Raw genomic sequence first — 15,889 nt, 5'->3', positions numbered from 1 at the left:
CTAAAAAGGGGAATGTTTAGAGAATATTGAGATTAAGATAACAGAAAATTACTTTTAGCCATGTATTCGCCTGACCTGGAATCGGGCTTGTATAGTCTCGAGCTGATGCGGAGTGAGCTTAGTGTGTCGCCGCGTCATGTCGGTCGGCTGTTTAGCGTTGAAGGGATGAGCCACGCACCGGGACACAAACACGTACAGTTGTAGACGGCGTTTCTTGTCCTCTTCTAGTTTTTCTATTTTCTCCTTTAAAAGAAAATTAATAGCTTGTGGTTGATTTTTAGATAAAAACTGATATTAACTCGTCTTAAGATTGTTAATATTTCAGATTTTAGTGAATATTATTACCATAGAATTCGCAAAAAGGGCATTTTTTAGGTGTTCTATTCTATGTGAGGTCTCGTTGTCCTATATGTAAAAAAAATACAGTTGGACCCTTATTCGTCTTGCTGGTAGATGGAACGAAAGTCTAAATCGGTTGACGCAACTAATAACTTATTTACTCGTCAGTTAAGGACATCCAAATTGTTAGTGGAAGGAAACGTCAACGCAGAAAAACAATTCAAATCATGTAATGTGCTCATGAAAAAGCATATCACTTCGTCTACATACGAGGAAGCACTAACATGAGAACATGAAGACCCGCCGTATGTCTGATTATCCGAATATAAAAAGGAATTGTAATAATAAAAGCGCGCTGTACAAACGTTTTCTATGAAATACTGAGGGGTTGGCTACTTTAGGTTTGTGATCATAGGTAACTAAATGATTTTTACCAAAATGATTGTCTTAATATGCTTTTTTCTAGCAAACAAGGGTCAAAAGCAGGGAAGTGAAAATTGAGCGTATTTAATTCTTTGTACAGACAAAGAAACTGTTCCATCGTGAAGTTTTGGCTGTAACTTTAATAAGCAATATGTAATATGCGATAGCTGGAAAGTTTTCCAAAAAGAATATAGTGCCAGACCCTGTAGAAAGCTTTCGAAACGTCAAATGAAGTTGTGAAAGCGTCGCCTTTGTTCTTTGGAGCTTTTTTCCACACAAATGTGTGGCATGAACAAGAAAATCTTCAGTCGGCCGATTTCGGCAAACCTTCGGCAAAGTTGTCGGTCAATGAGAAGTTACCCTTCAAGGTTTGCCATTAGGCGGCATTAACTATACATTCCCTTATCTTACAGAGAATGGAGGTCATTGAAATCGAACGATAAGTACTCGTAGCATGGTCTACACAGTCTCATATCTTAGGAATAGGTACCACGTAAGCATGTTTTGAAAATAGATTCCATATTCTACACTCTTGTGGCTTCCTTTACCACTTGGGAAATGCTTAGAAACAAATAAAATTCCACGCTTTTGTTTTAGCGTGGTCCGTCAGTTTCATATGAGAACATTCAGTCACAATGATGGGTATTAAAATCTCCTAAAAATACCAAATGTATCGAAGGGTACAAATGTTGGTCCTATTAGAAGTCACACCCACGGTAATCAACATCCAGATGGTAAAAATATGTAATTTTAAAGATGATAAATAATTTAACTTGTGTATGTAAGGAACGCTTCGTCTTTAGGACAGAATCTAAAAGAGCAAGTGTGGCTCATTCGCTTCTAGGTGGTGGGGGTGGTTTGACAAAAGATTAGAGTTTGAGCCTCTTTTAGTGAGGTGCACTTTGAGCGAGAGATGCAATTTTTTATGTTTACTTTTCATATAATTGAATAAGGGGAATTAAAAGAAAAGATCGAATTTAAACTGCCCCAGATATAGCAATCGGGTCTGCTTGTCCAGTCACCATCGGCACTATGGTTTGTACACAGTCGGCGAGTCATCTTTTCGTAGGTACCTATTTGGGCCCCCTACTCAGTACGGGCGGCTACTAAAGCACCCATCTTTGGATATTACTAACCTCCGTATTCAGTAACTTGATGAAATGAAAACCTCGGTTTAATGTACTCGTTTTTAAATTTCAAGGAATTCGATGGCAAACTCATAAGTCACAAACCTTCATCTAAAACCATATCCAAACCAACGAAAATGGGTCACCTTTCCGGGGGAAGATGTTATGAGCTAATGCGAGAAGAGACTATGAGAAATAAATTTAGTTTTGCATACCTGAGGGTCCTGATCCTTGTCCGAGTGACTGGTTCCAGAGGGACTGGGCGAGGGTGCTGGCGCCTCCCCCGAGCTGGCGCTCCCCGTTGAGGTCCTGCGCAAGAAAGATCTAAACGATCTATAGTATTAAGTTGTCAATGTAAGTGCTTCTCGTCCACACAAACTGACATATCTCGGGATTGGTTAAAATATATACAGTTTATAATAAAGTTAATAGCAAGTGTTGTCAGTGTATGTAAACTTATGGTATGTTGTGATTCTACAATCTACTTTGATTTGGCAAAAACTTTTAAAATATTTATAGATTTGATAAGCAAAAGTTTTAAATTGCTTTACTTCTAACTAAAACTACGCAGCTTTTTCATTTCTACTATAAAATCTCTAAAATGTTTCATGAGACGAAATGGACATGAAACTATTTACTTAATATACGTTAAACTCAATCTAAGAACCTTGAAATCTATTTATTGGCATATCATCTAGTATTACAGAGTTTGTATTTTATAGAATTTTATCAAAGTTTGGAAAAATCATTCAAGGTCATAACTAATTAGAATACTTACGCATGTTGAGGAGGTGCGAGTGCTGCTTGCTCCCTTTGTCGAGTGGCGGGGTGTAGCGGGGCGGCGAGAGGTGCAGTCGTAAGAGGACTCGCTCCTGAACATATAATGATAGTGTCACTTCGAAGATAACATCACACCAAACTCAAGACTATTATCGAAAGCTTAACGTTCCACAACATTTTTTATATAAAATAGGACGGCGCGAATAAGGACGTGACCAAATAACTTCTAATAGGGTCATCACAAAAACATGTGACGATCAAGGACGTATTGTGTCATGTATTATAAATAAATACCTAAGTTTAGGATCAGGGACCCTCGAAAATAGCGAGAGAATTCATCGGTACTTTATATAAAAGGGTTTTAACTCGGGAGACCTTTTAAGGTGATGTTGATGAAAGGTTGTTGAAAGAATTATTTAGTAAATTCATCTTGTGATAGAAACCAACATTTAAAAATTTACAGGAATATAAAAAAAAATTGTTTAATGTTTAAAATGTGACGAGGATATAGTAAAATAAATAAAGAACTTGAAGGCGATTAACTCAATTCACACTAGCAATAGACAAGGTTTGAATATTTCGTCATATTTTGTACTAGTCATATAATTTTGTGTTATTTTTAATGTAAATTGATAATTTCTGTACCTGGTAGGCCAGCAGTGGACCCACGCGGTAACTCCGGTTTCCCCCGCACTGATGGCCGTCCTCCTGCTAATGCGCCAGGTGGTACTAAAGGGAAAAAATAATCCGCTGATGGAATATTTACCACTCACACAATGTTACGAAGATTATATGGAGACGATTTTTGGAAGAAAGACATTCGTTCTTTTTATTTCATTCGAGTCTTAATCACTTTAAACATCCAACATTATTTAGTCATTAATTAATTTCTCTCAATTGATATCGATGTAATCATTGACGTCAACGGTCACAACACTTCCAAACAAATTTCCCCAATTATCGACGGAAAATCAAACTTTCAATTTATACTCCAAACTTGTTTGATGTTCGTACATCCGCGTGACATGAATTGGTGTAGAAATAAAGTAATTGAATATTCGTTATCTACAAATACTTCTGAATTTATATTATAAACATAGATATACCTAATATATACAGTAGGTACTCCCCGGTATTGTACATGTGATAGCCATGGTTATATAATTATGTTCAAACCTCAAGCTTGGTTCTGATGAACTTTGGTCTTTTGCCAAATAAAAAGTAGAATCTTGATAAAAGATCACGTAAAATGGGAACATTGTGTGACATATACTTTGGCTCTGTGAAACTGAGCCCACAAAGAATATAATGCCAATTTGTACAATACTATTTTTCATTACAGTTATTTTTTTGTACCTGGTAACTTGGAGGGCTGTTTCTTGTGTTCATCTTCACTGTCTTCTTCGGATGAGCTTGGATCGATCATCTTGTTACTTCTAGAATTAAAACAAGACATGTATTTATGTTTTTGACTATATTAAAAAACGACTAGCTGTGAAGTGGTACATTTTGAAACAGAAAGTCTTAAAAAATCAATAATAAGCAGGACATGTCTTATGGTGGAACTATAAATAGGAAGATCGTGAGCCTTGATAGGAGAGAGAGAGATATGCGGACCAGATTTAGACATACAATTACCGTATTCTGAAGAAAAGTATGAAGTCCGTTACTAGTATAGTTTCTAATAATGATTATTCACGGCTTAAAAAGTTACAGTAAAACTGTAAAGTTTGGGACAAATTTTGATGATTTTTAAGGAACATAATTTCAGTTAAATAAAATATTGTATCAAAGCAAAGTAATTAGTAACAAAGAACTCTGAGACACATTGATTATACTAAGCTAGTGGGAGTTTATTGGAAACGATCCTTGTGGTTATGTTTTACAAAGGTTTTGATTCCTAAAGCAAAAAGTTTTACACAAATGTATTTCTGTTTGTGCGTGTGCGTGTGTGTGTGTGTGTGTGTGACTGTTCGTTTATCCGTGGCGTCATAACTTTCAGACTCTTCGACTATTTCGATCCGATTCTTTCCTTTGAGTTACATTCCTTACAATTGTTTACAGATATATTTGTTCAATATTGATTAAGTAGTGTAATAATATTAGCTTCTTTCCAGACTGACATAAGGTTTAGGCGGATGATTACTAGAATAAAGGCTCCAAAATTGCCAGTATAGACTAAAATGACAAATCAGGAGTAGACTATTTTTTGAATTTTGTACAATTTAGTTGTGTCTCAACATTGGACAGTTAAAACCTTCCTTACGATATAAGTTATACACAATATATTTAAGTAATGCTATATTTGAGTTTAAATATGGAAAAAAAGGAAATTAAGTTGTAAAAATACTTTTAAATGACTAGCGAACTACTCAAAATATACTATCTGATTTTATATCGATTTTGCAGAAGAATAGCTTTGAATATAAATAGCAATGTTAGATCAAGCTCCGTCGCAGCTGAATCTCTTGACCTTGCAACCAATACACTTAACCTGAATTCGTTTACTCTGCCATAAAATTGATTGGCGTCTCCATAAAAGAAACGGCTTGCTGTTGAGTTAGACGAGTTATTAATGTTGAAGCTGTTCGTAACATTTAGAAACGAAATAAAACTATTTGTTATGATGTTGGTACTCGGAGTGGGAACGCTAATCCTCGTCACCTCTCTTGACGGATGGTTGACGTTGATGAATTACACATGATTTGGAAACTCTTTATACGTTAAAAATATGATTTATAATATTAAGTGGCTGCGTATTAAGTTTTAACTAGCCTATGTATTAATACATACATTTTTTATTATCTAACGACATTTCACTCTTTAAATCTTACGGTTTATCTTTCTTGACAATGTTTCTACAACAAAGCTAAGTTAAGCTGTATTTAAATAAACCTTAAATATATATTTATTTGAGTTACATCAAATTTACTTCGATATTCGTCTATGCTTATGCTCGACTGATTCATTAAAATTTTTTTCACTGTGAGCTAATTATCTCCAAACAGATTTGTTTCAGCAGTAACATAAAATAAGATGAAAGGCTACTTAAACTTAGGCCTAGGAGAATCCTAGTATGATCTTTCAATGAGATGTAAGTTTTATTTTTGTATTTGCTTGGAACATTTTGGTAACTTTACAAAGAGAATCAGCTTAAAGGAGGAATTTAGTTAAGTGATTATATTCTTCTTGATTGTCCAACATCAATTAATAATGAGATATAGAGATTTGGGCTCTCCTAGGCTCACGGAAGACGTTATAATGAATCATCATCGTTTAGTATGTCTATAGTCTCCTGGTATCTTAGAACTTGTCTTCGCATTAAAGATTTAACTGAAAATATTCAATGGTATTTTGAAAATGTACAATTTTGTGATATGAACTAACATCTGTTTGGACGACCATTTTGAATATATTTAAACAGAAAAAACCCTCAGGAGAGAGGAGAAAATCAAAGAGATTCTCGTACTTTATTATTATGAATATGAATGAAAGAAAGAGCAAGTCGCGAAAACAGAATTGCTTCTTGTGACAGGTTAATATTATACACAAAACATAACAAGGAATAATTATTCTCTCGTAACCTCAAACAGAAATACTTTACAAACTCACCCAAACGAGACGTGAAATCAAAAATATATATTTCTCGTGTATCTTGTAGATAAGTTTTTAATGGTTCGTAAACATATGCGTGGGTTAAAATATTTAAAGATTACATTTGAAAGGATACAAATATTTATCAAATGATATCGTTTAGATCGATAATCAATTGAGAAAATAATAAGTTTAGTTTGTGGCTTTCAGCCGTGCAGAAACGTGCACCGAATATACCGCCAAGGTCGTGTGAAACGAAGGAGACACGAACAGAGATTGCCTTATATACGGAATACAATTAAGCAGACTCGACCGAAGTCACAATGAGATTTGTTAGTGGAACTAAAACAACTCAAATACTACTGAAAGCAAAACTTAAGACTTATGTATATAAGTGTGAAAAATGTTACACAAATATGAAATTTGTTTTTGTACATTTACAAAGGTCACAAACCAAAATGAAACCACACTCAATATGTAAAGGAAGAGAGTTCTTGTGGCACGCATGAGAAAAACACACAGAAAAGCTGAAGAATAGTATGTTGAATAATTTCAGGCAAAATTTCCGAAGTCTGAAGGAATATGTTTGTTATTTTATCTGAGTTCATCGAAGCGTGGCTTGAGATATCTACCCTCGATAAGCTCGGCTGGATTCCATAAAAGAGTTTGATGATATGTTTTTATTTTGTTCACGAAACAACAATCACAGCGACGGTTCAATGTAGGTTTAAATTTAGTTTAACTAGGGATAAAGAAATGGCGAAATTGTGTAATTGTAATGGGTTAGAGAATGAATTGTTTTTAATATGATTTATGACAGATCATAAAAATCTGTAGCTACAGTAATGACTTTCTATCAAGTTAAGAAAAACGATTCTAAACCTCTAAACACTTCATCTTCATAACTCAAGAGGCAATCAGTAAATAAAAAAATAATTATTATTTAACTAAGAATCTGAATTAGTTGTAGTGAAGTTATAACGGAAATGATTTTTAATTTGCTTGATAAATAAGTTTTAATACTATTTTAAAAAGCGAGCTAAAATATTAAACATCAATAACGACAAAGACAAACATCAAGACAACGATAAGAGCGGGAAGAAAACTGCGTTTTTTTTAAACGATTCCTTTATTTGCGATGACTTAGAAATCGATGTCAACTAAACGTATATTTTAACACACAACAATAACAAGTCCGGTTATATTTTTCCCCACATATTGTTGATTCTTTATAGCAACTTATATATTTTTTAACTTTACGACGCTATTTAACTAGTAGTTTGTAAATTTCCCTTTTTTAATAATTCAAGTTGATTTAAAAAATAATACTATTTACCATTTTTTTACACTATTTTCTTCGATCCGTCTGATACAGCCCCGTGTCGTGTAGGACTTAACGTATTTTTAAAGAGTTAGGTAGCTAATCGCTAACTTGTGGTTATAAATATGTTAATTTTAGATCATTATATAGTTTCATTGTTCGTATTTTGTTGTTAATATAAATGAGGGTTCTTTTAATGTTTTCAACAAGGTTAATTACTATTTCCTATATTAATTATTGATAGACAAAGTTGCCCTGATTATTTGATAATCTGTAAAATATTTTTCACTATTTAATAAACACTCAAATTATAGAAACTCTTAGTATAATGTAATGTATAAGCAGGACAGATATTGTGTTTTTTAGTGTAGTAAATGTTCGAGAGGAAAAGTATTGACTCTTGCACTAACTCTTCTCTAAATGACTGTAATTCAAGTCACGATTGATATTTTAACGAGTGAGAGACTAAGTGTGTCCTAGAGTTAATATACATGTTATGTAATCGACTTTCTTTCTTAGAGAGGGTTAGTTTTGTCTATCGAGTTCCCAATTGAATAATAATATCTTCCTAAATATAAACTTTGCACCTGTTTGTTATTTAACAGTTCACAACCTAGTTTATATTCACCGAGCGACACGGTTCACAACTTTAGTTTTGCTAAAAATATAACATTGTTGTAAAAGACGTGATTTTTTTGTAGGCATATATCAAATAAGATTTAAATATAGTTAAAATATAATACTGCTTTATAAAGAAAACATTTGTCCTTAAATATTCAAATATTCTATTGACCGTTCTACTGATGTTATAAATGTGAGTTGGTAAGGATATATGAGAGGACGGTTTTTGCTCTTTAACTTAAAAAGTGAACAAATGATTTTGATGAAACTTTACAGTAATGTAGCTTATACATCAGAGTAGGCTATAAGAGATCCTAAGTCAGTGTAGTTCGCTCAGGATCACGACGAGTAATATTTTCACAATATCACGTGACAGATCAATCTCGCTGAGGGTAGGTTACTCGCTTATTGTTTTAACACACTCTGAAAGGCGCAAATAAGTTTATATATAAACAAACTTGTATAGTAAATAAAGTATTATAAATATCACTATGGAGTTTACTTCATTTGTAATTCAGAACACTCACTCACTCACTCACTCGACCGAGCTATTGCTCAAATATTTCAGTAAAATCGAAATACCATTGTACGGATTATTGTGCTGTGACACGCATGTTCCGCTATGACTATTTTAATGAAAGGGGTTGCTGTTGTTGAGGCCAATAAGGCATTCCCACATTATTTTTTATTGTTGGAATGTTATTTCGTTCTCTTTAATTTACGAACATTTTCAACTTTAACAATTTATTTCGTTGAGCATTACCTGAATGTTAAATTTTTGCTGGATTATTGTTTTGTTCTTCATTATAAAATAAAATTGTTTGTATTCACATAGAAATCAAGTACAATCAATACAATGTCTCTACAACACTAAGATTAATTTGTAACAAAATTTACAAATAATTTTACATGATAACAAAATGAAAATTCTAATAGGTAGTTCTTTAATTTGTTTTTTAAATTCTCGCTAAAAGTTGTTCGCCAACAGTTTAAGTTTCAGTGAGGATATCTAAAGTTTGTTACGAAATTGTTTTCAAACAGAGTTTTGTTACAAGACTCGACATAAACGTGATTTTAAATCATGAGAGATAAATTCAAGATGGAGGTTTGAAATGTTGCGAGTATAACATTGAGTAGCTTTTTCGTTTAAGTAAATATAATTAGACACGAACAGGTATTGTAAGAAATAGAAAAAAATATTGTCATTTGAGGACTAACGAAACAAAACTTTATGGTTTGTAGACATATAGATTTATTCTATTCATATTCTGTTCTTCAGAGCGATCAAAACCCAGACATATTAAACATATATTTGTAGAGTCGAGTACTGATGCTCGGAGCTACCACACGCAGAGTTTCGTCCTTATTGTTTGACTATTGCTCGGAAGCAAACGAATAGGAAATATTTTAACTTTTAAATTATTCTGCACTATAATAAAATGGACTAAAAACATAATAATACTAGAACGTAACTGGCAGCACGTAAATGTTAAACAAACAGGGAACAATTAAACGGCGCCGGAGGCTTCTGACGTCGTAAAGAGAAAATAAAAAGCTTGAACTCACTGTAAAATAAACGAGCCTCGGGGGCTGTGTATTGTTTTATGACGATCTCAGCAGTATCTAGAAAATTCTCGGAACTTATACATGTCTTATAAAAGTAAATGTATAAGAACTCGGATTTTTTAATATTATTCTCCAATTCGGAAATCGTAACGCAATAAAGTAATGTACCCCAAAACGTGAACACGGCTATAAATTACATTACCCCTTAATGGTGTGGAAAACCGGAATATAAATTACGCTGATGTTGGGAACATTGTGGGAAAATATAATTATTTATAAAAAATAACGCCGAGCTATGAATATATTTATTTTGCACAATACACGCATTTGTTTTCTAAATGGTGGTTCACAATACAGTGTTATCGAGATCCAATGACATAACGAGAGTCGGTATTGAATAGCGGATGGCATTACGAAATCTCCTTCAAATTTATAGCTTCCATGACCTTGACATGGAAACAAACAAGCCTTTATCACGCCGTCATATATCACCAGCCGCTGATATTAACTTTGATAAGACATGGCGTTTACCAATACAATTAACGCCTCACTCGTTCCCATGGTTGTTGGAGAAAACTTATGTACATATAGGAAAATTATTTTTCCCTTGTATTTACACAATGTTTTTCAAAAGCCTTTACTTTCCCGCTACCCCTCTAATACAGCTTGTACAGAGTCATTTCGAATGACAAGTCACATCTTTAAAGGGTAAAAAGACAAACAATTAAGTTAATAAAAATATTTTTGAAATTAAGGTGAATATTTTTTATAGTTAAAATCAAACAGCGATAAAGTCAACCTTCCAGTGACGGTTTTACAAGAGTTATCATCCAGTAACGGTTGAAGGGTCTTCATTGGAAGTACTTGTATGTATTCTGTTCTGTATAACGTACTCAGGTCGTCTCTTAATCGCATTGCATTCACCGGTGACGCTTATCTGCTTACCGAAGTTTCAACACGCCTTGTGCTAACTCCTATTACGCCTTGAGACTTGGCATTTTGTAGAGTGCTCATAACATTAGTAGGATTTAACGTGATTTAAAAAAAGTATCTGGTTTAAATGTCCTAAAATTCTTTTTATCCTATAAATCTCACTTATAAAATATTGGTAGCTTTCAAAATTTCCAAGAAAAAAACTATGTCTTAATATTGAGTATAAATTTTTCTTGGTAATTTTAGTTTGGATAATTTATTGACTGTAAGATCGGAAAATCAGTGGAATCCACGACAAAAGGCGGCACGGCACCCCGCCTGGTCCAATTCTAATTTAATTTAAGTCGGATTACTCCTGAAATACCTGGTCTAGTGTTCCTAATAGCTCTAAAGTCTAAACCAATGGAGACGTATATTTTTAGGCAAACTGGTGAGCTACGTTTGGAGAAAATTTAATTTAATTCAAAAGTATAAAAGTATCATTGTTATATTTCCAAAAAACCATTTAAAGGACTTATTCCTTTTGCTCTGTACCAGCTTGTAAAACCTCAGAACGAATAGTTACTATAAAAATCATGTTTTTCCTGTTGGTAATTTTGGGCAGTATAACGTGAATTGCCTGCAAAAACAAAGTGACAACGGGTTCTTACTCAGTTATAATGTTTATAGTTTAAGAGTACAGCAGTAGTTATCATCGGGTGGGATTATAGTTATGGGATTATGATTTTTTAAATAAAAAAAATGGTACGCGTCACTCCTACGAATACATATATGTTTTTCACTCGATATTTGTCAGATGGAGTGCATAAAAAAAATAATGTAAAATGTGCTTAATTCAAAGCGAATGTCATAGTGTTAAATTAAAAGTAAATAATTAAAAACAATAAGTTTGCCCAGTACTACATTGTCATCCATTCTATAACTTGTATACTGTCAAATTATCTTTAGATGACGGACTTCGATACAAAGTTAACTGTAGAGTTCGGTAAATTCAGAAAATTCAACTGTTTCCTGATAAAATTGATGTCTTGAAATTTTGCAAATTCACTTAATTCTATTCTGTCGTCAGCAGGTGTAGCGTGTACCAGCATCTAGATTGTATACACTAGTTATATTATGGAATAACGTTGAGTCAGTTTAAAGGTTAATGGAGACAGCACGAACTGATATAGATATATTTTTGCATTCAATTTATATTATACTTAACATTCGTTTGTAGAATAATAAACAAACACAAAGCAAAGTCATTTACGTTTTTAGGTGACTGTCCAAATAAGCGATGTGCAGGAGAGAGATTATAAGAGAAATATGATCCGGAACGTATTCGGTATGCTTAACACACGTTTACAACACCAAACTTTACACGTTTAATTTCTCGTTTCAAGTTCAATAACCTATGTGAATACCACGACGTGTGAAGTTTTATGAACGAAATTTTTTTATTGGACATTTATACAATATTTAATAAATTCCTTGAAAATAAAACAAGGAACTTATTACCAATATGCATTGATTGGACCTATTTGAATATTTTTTTATTTAAAAGGTAAGACATTTGTCACGTTAAGAACAAAGTTTTTGCAAAAATCTCATTTTTGTATTTAATTTACTTGTTATATAGATCGTATAAATAGCTGAGAATTACGATTAGTAGTGATTCTTTTAATGAAGTACCGGTGTACTTAGTATAAGGAGTAAAAAAGATCAGCTTCAGACTTTAAGTTTTCTATAAATCCTAGTTAATTATCTTTATTAATTTTTTACACGATATCAACAAACTAAACTTTTACTAACAGTGAGCGGTTTAATAAAATACATTTATAGACATATAGTCAACGTATCAATGTAAGAAAATATTGAATAAAATTCTAGACGTACAAAAATAAAAATGTTCCAGGAATAAAACCGAGCGCTTAGAATGAATGTAGGTTGTTAGAGAGCTCACCTCTCTTCAATGAGCCCAGGAAATCTAATGTTGTTCAAATTATTAGAAAAAGATTTTTATTTCAACTTAAATTTTTCTGTCTGATAATCTAAGGAGGATGCATCTGTTTTTTCTGCTTCATCTCTCCTTTATATTATTTATTTATTTTAGCACTGATATGGTCTTATACTTAACATTTGAATTATTTTTTCATTTAAAATAGATAATCCGAACGGGTAAGGCAATCCCAACTTCGCTTCCTCATTTTCAATATGTACAAATTCAAAGCAACAACTACAATATATATATGTAAGGTTTTTCTCAATAATGGATATATTATTTTTATATATCTGTATATAGTTTAAAATACAACCTTATGGCTTTAGCTACGTGAAACACATAGTTAGGAGAGGCCGTAATTCTATGGAACTGGTTTGATTGAAACACCAAAGATTTCAAGCTCTTCTATACACGGCAGTTATTAAATATCTCCGAGGGATTTCTTTGCCCGTATACTTTATGAAGCCATTAGTGTTCACGTGTAATCAATATTTTGTGTTTGAGGGTAGGATCACAAACATGAAACAACCACTACATCAAGATGCAATAAGAAGTACATTTGTTTTTACTACTTGTAATAGTGATATAGAAAAAAATGTACTCTGAGTGATGTACATGTCTTCATGATAAAATATATTATATTATATATGATCGAAGAGCTCGCTGTAGAGCCTTCAGGAATGGTTATGTTAAATATGAATAGCGTTTCCCTTGCCAGTTGTATTTCCCCAAAATTTTAGTCACGCGACCCTGTTGGGTTTTATATTTGTTGTTGTTTCAATCAATAGTTCTGTCAAGAGGTTTTTCTGGTAGCTTTATTCATGGAATATTGCAAAAATCTATTTTAATTTATTTTTATTAATAACATAAATAATTTAAAATTACAACATATTATATATAATATTAAATATCATTCTAGAGACTAGTCTTTCTATTTAGTAATAACAAAAAAAATGATCAGTCACTGAAACAACATTATATACATCAATTGACTTTAACCTAAACAATTATCCACAATAACCTGCATGAGATAAGGATCGTGAAATCTAACAGATAAAGTAAAACCGAAAAAATAAGGTCAAATTTAAATTTGAAGAAATACGATTTAAATTAAACGTGTTTTCTTGTTATGGACATCCTTAAACCGATGTCAATATATAGAAAATTGTTGGTTTCAATATTAAATCGTTTCATGAGAGAATTAAAGACTATTATGTCTGAGAGTAATTTTGACTGATGAATGGTGGAGAGAGATTTTGTTTAAGCCGGCAGCGGCTTCCCATTCTACAACATACATATTCATTTGTTTTTTTTTATTATTTACAATAAGTGTTACATAAAAATACTTATATAGAAAGCGAAAATCACATAAAGAGACCTTAACATAAAGATATATTATGGATTTGAAGGAAAATCAGAATATGTTTTTGGCAGAGATTTAGCGAAAAGGTATTAAATTTTTTCTTCACTTCTCATACTCGTTCAGTTTATATTTTTTACGTATTAATATTGTCATCGTTTTAAGATGAATTTTATTTCATTGTATTAATATAAAAGTAACGAGAACCTTTGATCTTAATATATTTACATAATTCGATTAAAATAAAAAGATGTTTGAATATTTAATTGGCGATAAACTCAAAGAGACTAATTCTGTGATTAAATTAAGTTGTACAGTATAGGTTAAGCAAAAAGAATTATTCATTATCTTACCAGCAAAAAAATGTGTAGGAATTTTTCTGTTGTCTGTTTTAGGGATTCAAAAAAAGGAACATTTTTCATCTTTTTTTTTATTTAATAAAACCCATAGATATTATGTTCCTTTTTTAAATTTATTATTAATGCCATGGCTTCCTTTTTTTAATTTCCTATCGCTTACCAACAGTGACATTAAAGTATTAGTTGCCACGTTCGTCATTTCTATATAAATAGGTTTGTCTCCGATAATGGCTTCCTGACATTAAGATAACATGTTAAATATATTTAAATATTATAGAAATAAAAAAGAAAATAACCTCATTAGCGTTATTTTCAATGAAAAATTATTGCACTAAATATATAAGTTTCACTATAAGCAACCGAGTAAAGATCAGTATCGAGACGATTTTTAAATTGATTTAGCAAACTTTATGATTCATTATTTTTGACACATTATTCATTATTTTTAATATGTAATTAATTTGAGTTTTGTTTTAATTGTATATAATTATTAAGGTACGTAGGTTCAGTGTTTTAGGAGTTCAGTGCAAGTTCTTGGATTTTGTGTAATGTTTAGAAGAGATACATAAGAAGATAATTCCTCTGGAGTGGAGATAGAGATATAAGTATGTTTATCCGTGTATTTGTTGAAACCGATTTTCAAAGGAATACGAAACAAACAAAGCTCATACAACTCTGATTAAATATAAATATTAAAGAAAAAAACTGAAAGATTTTTTGACAACGTCAATTAATAAATACGTATTTTGTGACGCGTTATTAGCGAGGTTTCTCAATCTTAATACATGACTTACAAGACTTCCTTTAATGTGTATTGATCATCTGCATAAAATGTTACTATATTATATAAGATATATAATCTATTTTTGTGACATACACAATAAGTGAAGCACCGTAAATCAACCCATAACCGGCATGACGTAACACCATAAACAAGAAATCGGCAATCAAAAACCGTTTGTTCCTCACAAATTATATGGGAAATTGTGCATGACAAAGATCTCTAGTATTTAGTCCTAAACACACTCACACATTCATTTTCCTATATACACACATGCACACGGTATATATATACATATGGGTATGTATATAACTTTCAGTATAGTTGTGTGTTAAGATGAAGCTATGTTTATGTAAGGGTGAAGTTTATTGAAAACATTTGAAAATCATAATAAATATAAACAAATTTTGATATAACTGACAACTTACCGACAGACTTAATCACAGATATCAGCAGTCATAGCAGTCGAGTCGGATGTATTATATAAATATATAATATCCGACTTAGTATTTACGGTTGCGGAGACGCGCTCGCCGTTCGACTGAGTTCTAACTTCTAGGCAAACGTCATAAGACCGCATACAATTGGCGCATGCGCAAAACATTGGCGGGTCGATAACGCGTGCCTCCATGCCGGGTGACATTGTGGGAACGGGGTAATAGTTTAAATCGAGGTCACGGTTTTAAATTAGCCCGCCCGCT

The 15,889-nt window shown here is 32.3% G+C and overlaps 1 protein-coding gene across 8 annotated transcripts in view; it reads right to left on the bottom strand.

The window, feature by feature from the left end:
• Nucleotides 1-15,769, bottom strand: part of LOC116775915 (calcium-dependent secretion activator) — a 33,958-nt gene extending 18,189 nt beyond the window's left edge. For all 8 annotated transcript variants that reach the window (XM_061524262.1, XM_061524263.1, XM_061524264.1 and 5 more), the window contains exons 1-6: nucleotides 15,617-15,769; nucleotides 4,026-4,105; nucleotides 3,315-3,398; nucleotides 2,668-2,761; nucleotides 2,105-2,213; nucleotides 76-243 (exon numbers count right to left, since the gene is read on the bottom strand). In XM_061524262.1, the coding sequence (XP_061380246.1) occupies nucleotides 76-243; nucleotides 2,105-2,213; nucleotides 2,668-2,761; nucleotides 3,315-3,398; nucleotides 4,026-4,095 (525 nt within the window). In that variant the 5' untranslated portion in view covers nucleotides 4,096-4,105; nucleotides 15,617-15,769. The remainder of the gene's footprint in view (nucleotides 1-75; nucleotides 244-2,104; nucleotides 2,214-2,667; nucleotides 2,762-3,314; nucleotides 3,399-4,025; nucleotides 4,106-15,616) is intronic.
• Nucleotides 15,770-15,889: the final 120 nt, after the last annotated feature.

The sequence above is a fragment of the Danaus plexippus genome, chromosome 24, assembly GCF_018135715.1.
Source record: "Danaus plexippus chromosome 24, MEX_DaPlex, whole genome shotgun sequence".
NCBI classification, from domain to species: Eukaryota; Metazoa; Arthropoda; class Insecta; order Lepidoptera; family Nymphalidae; genus Danaus; species Danaus plexippus.
This window is presented reverse-complemented; position numbering and strand designations above follow the sequence as displayed.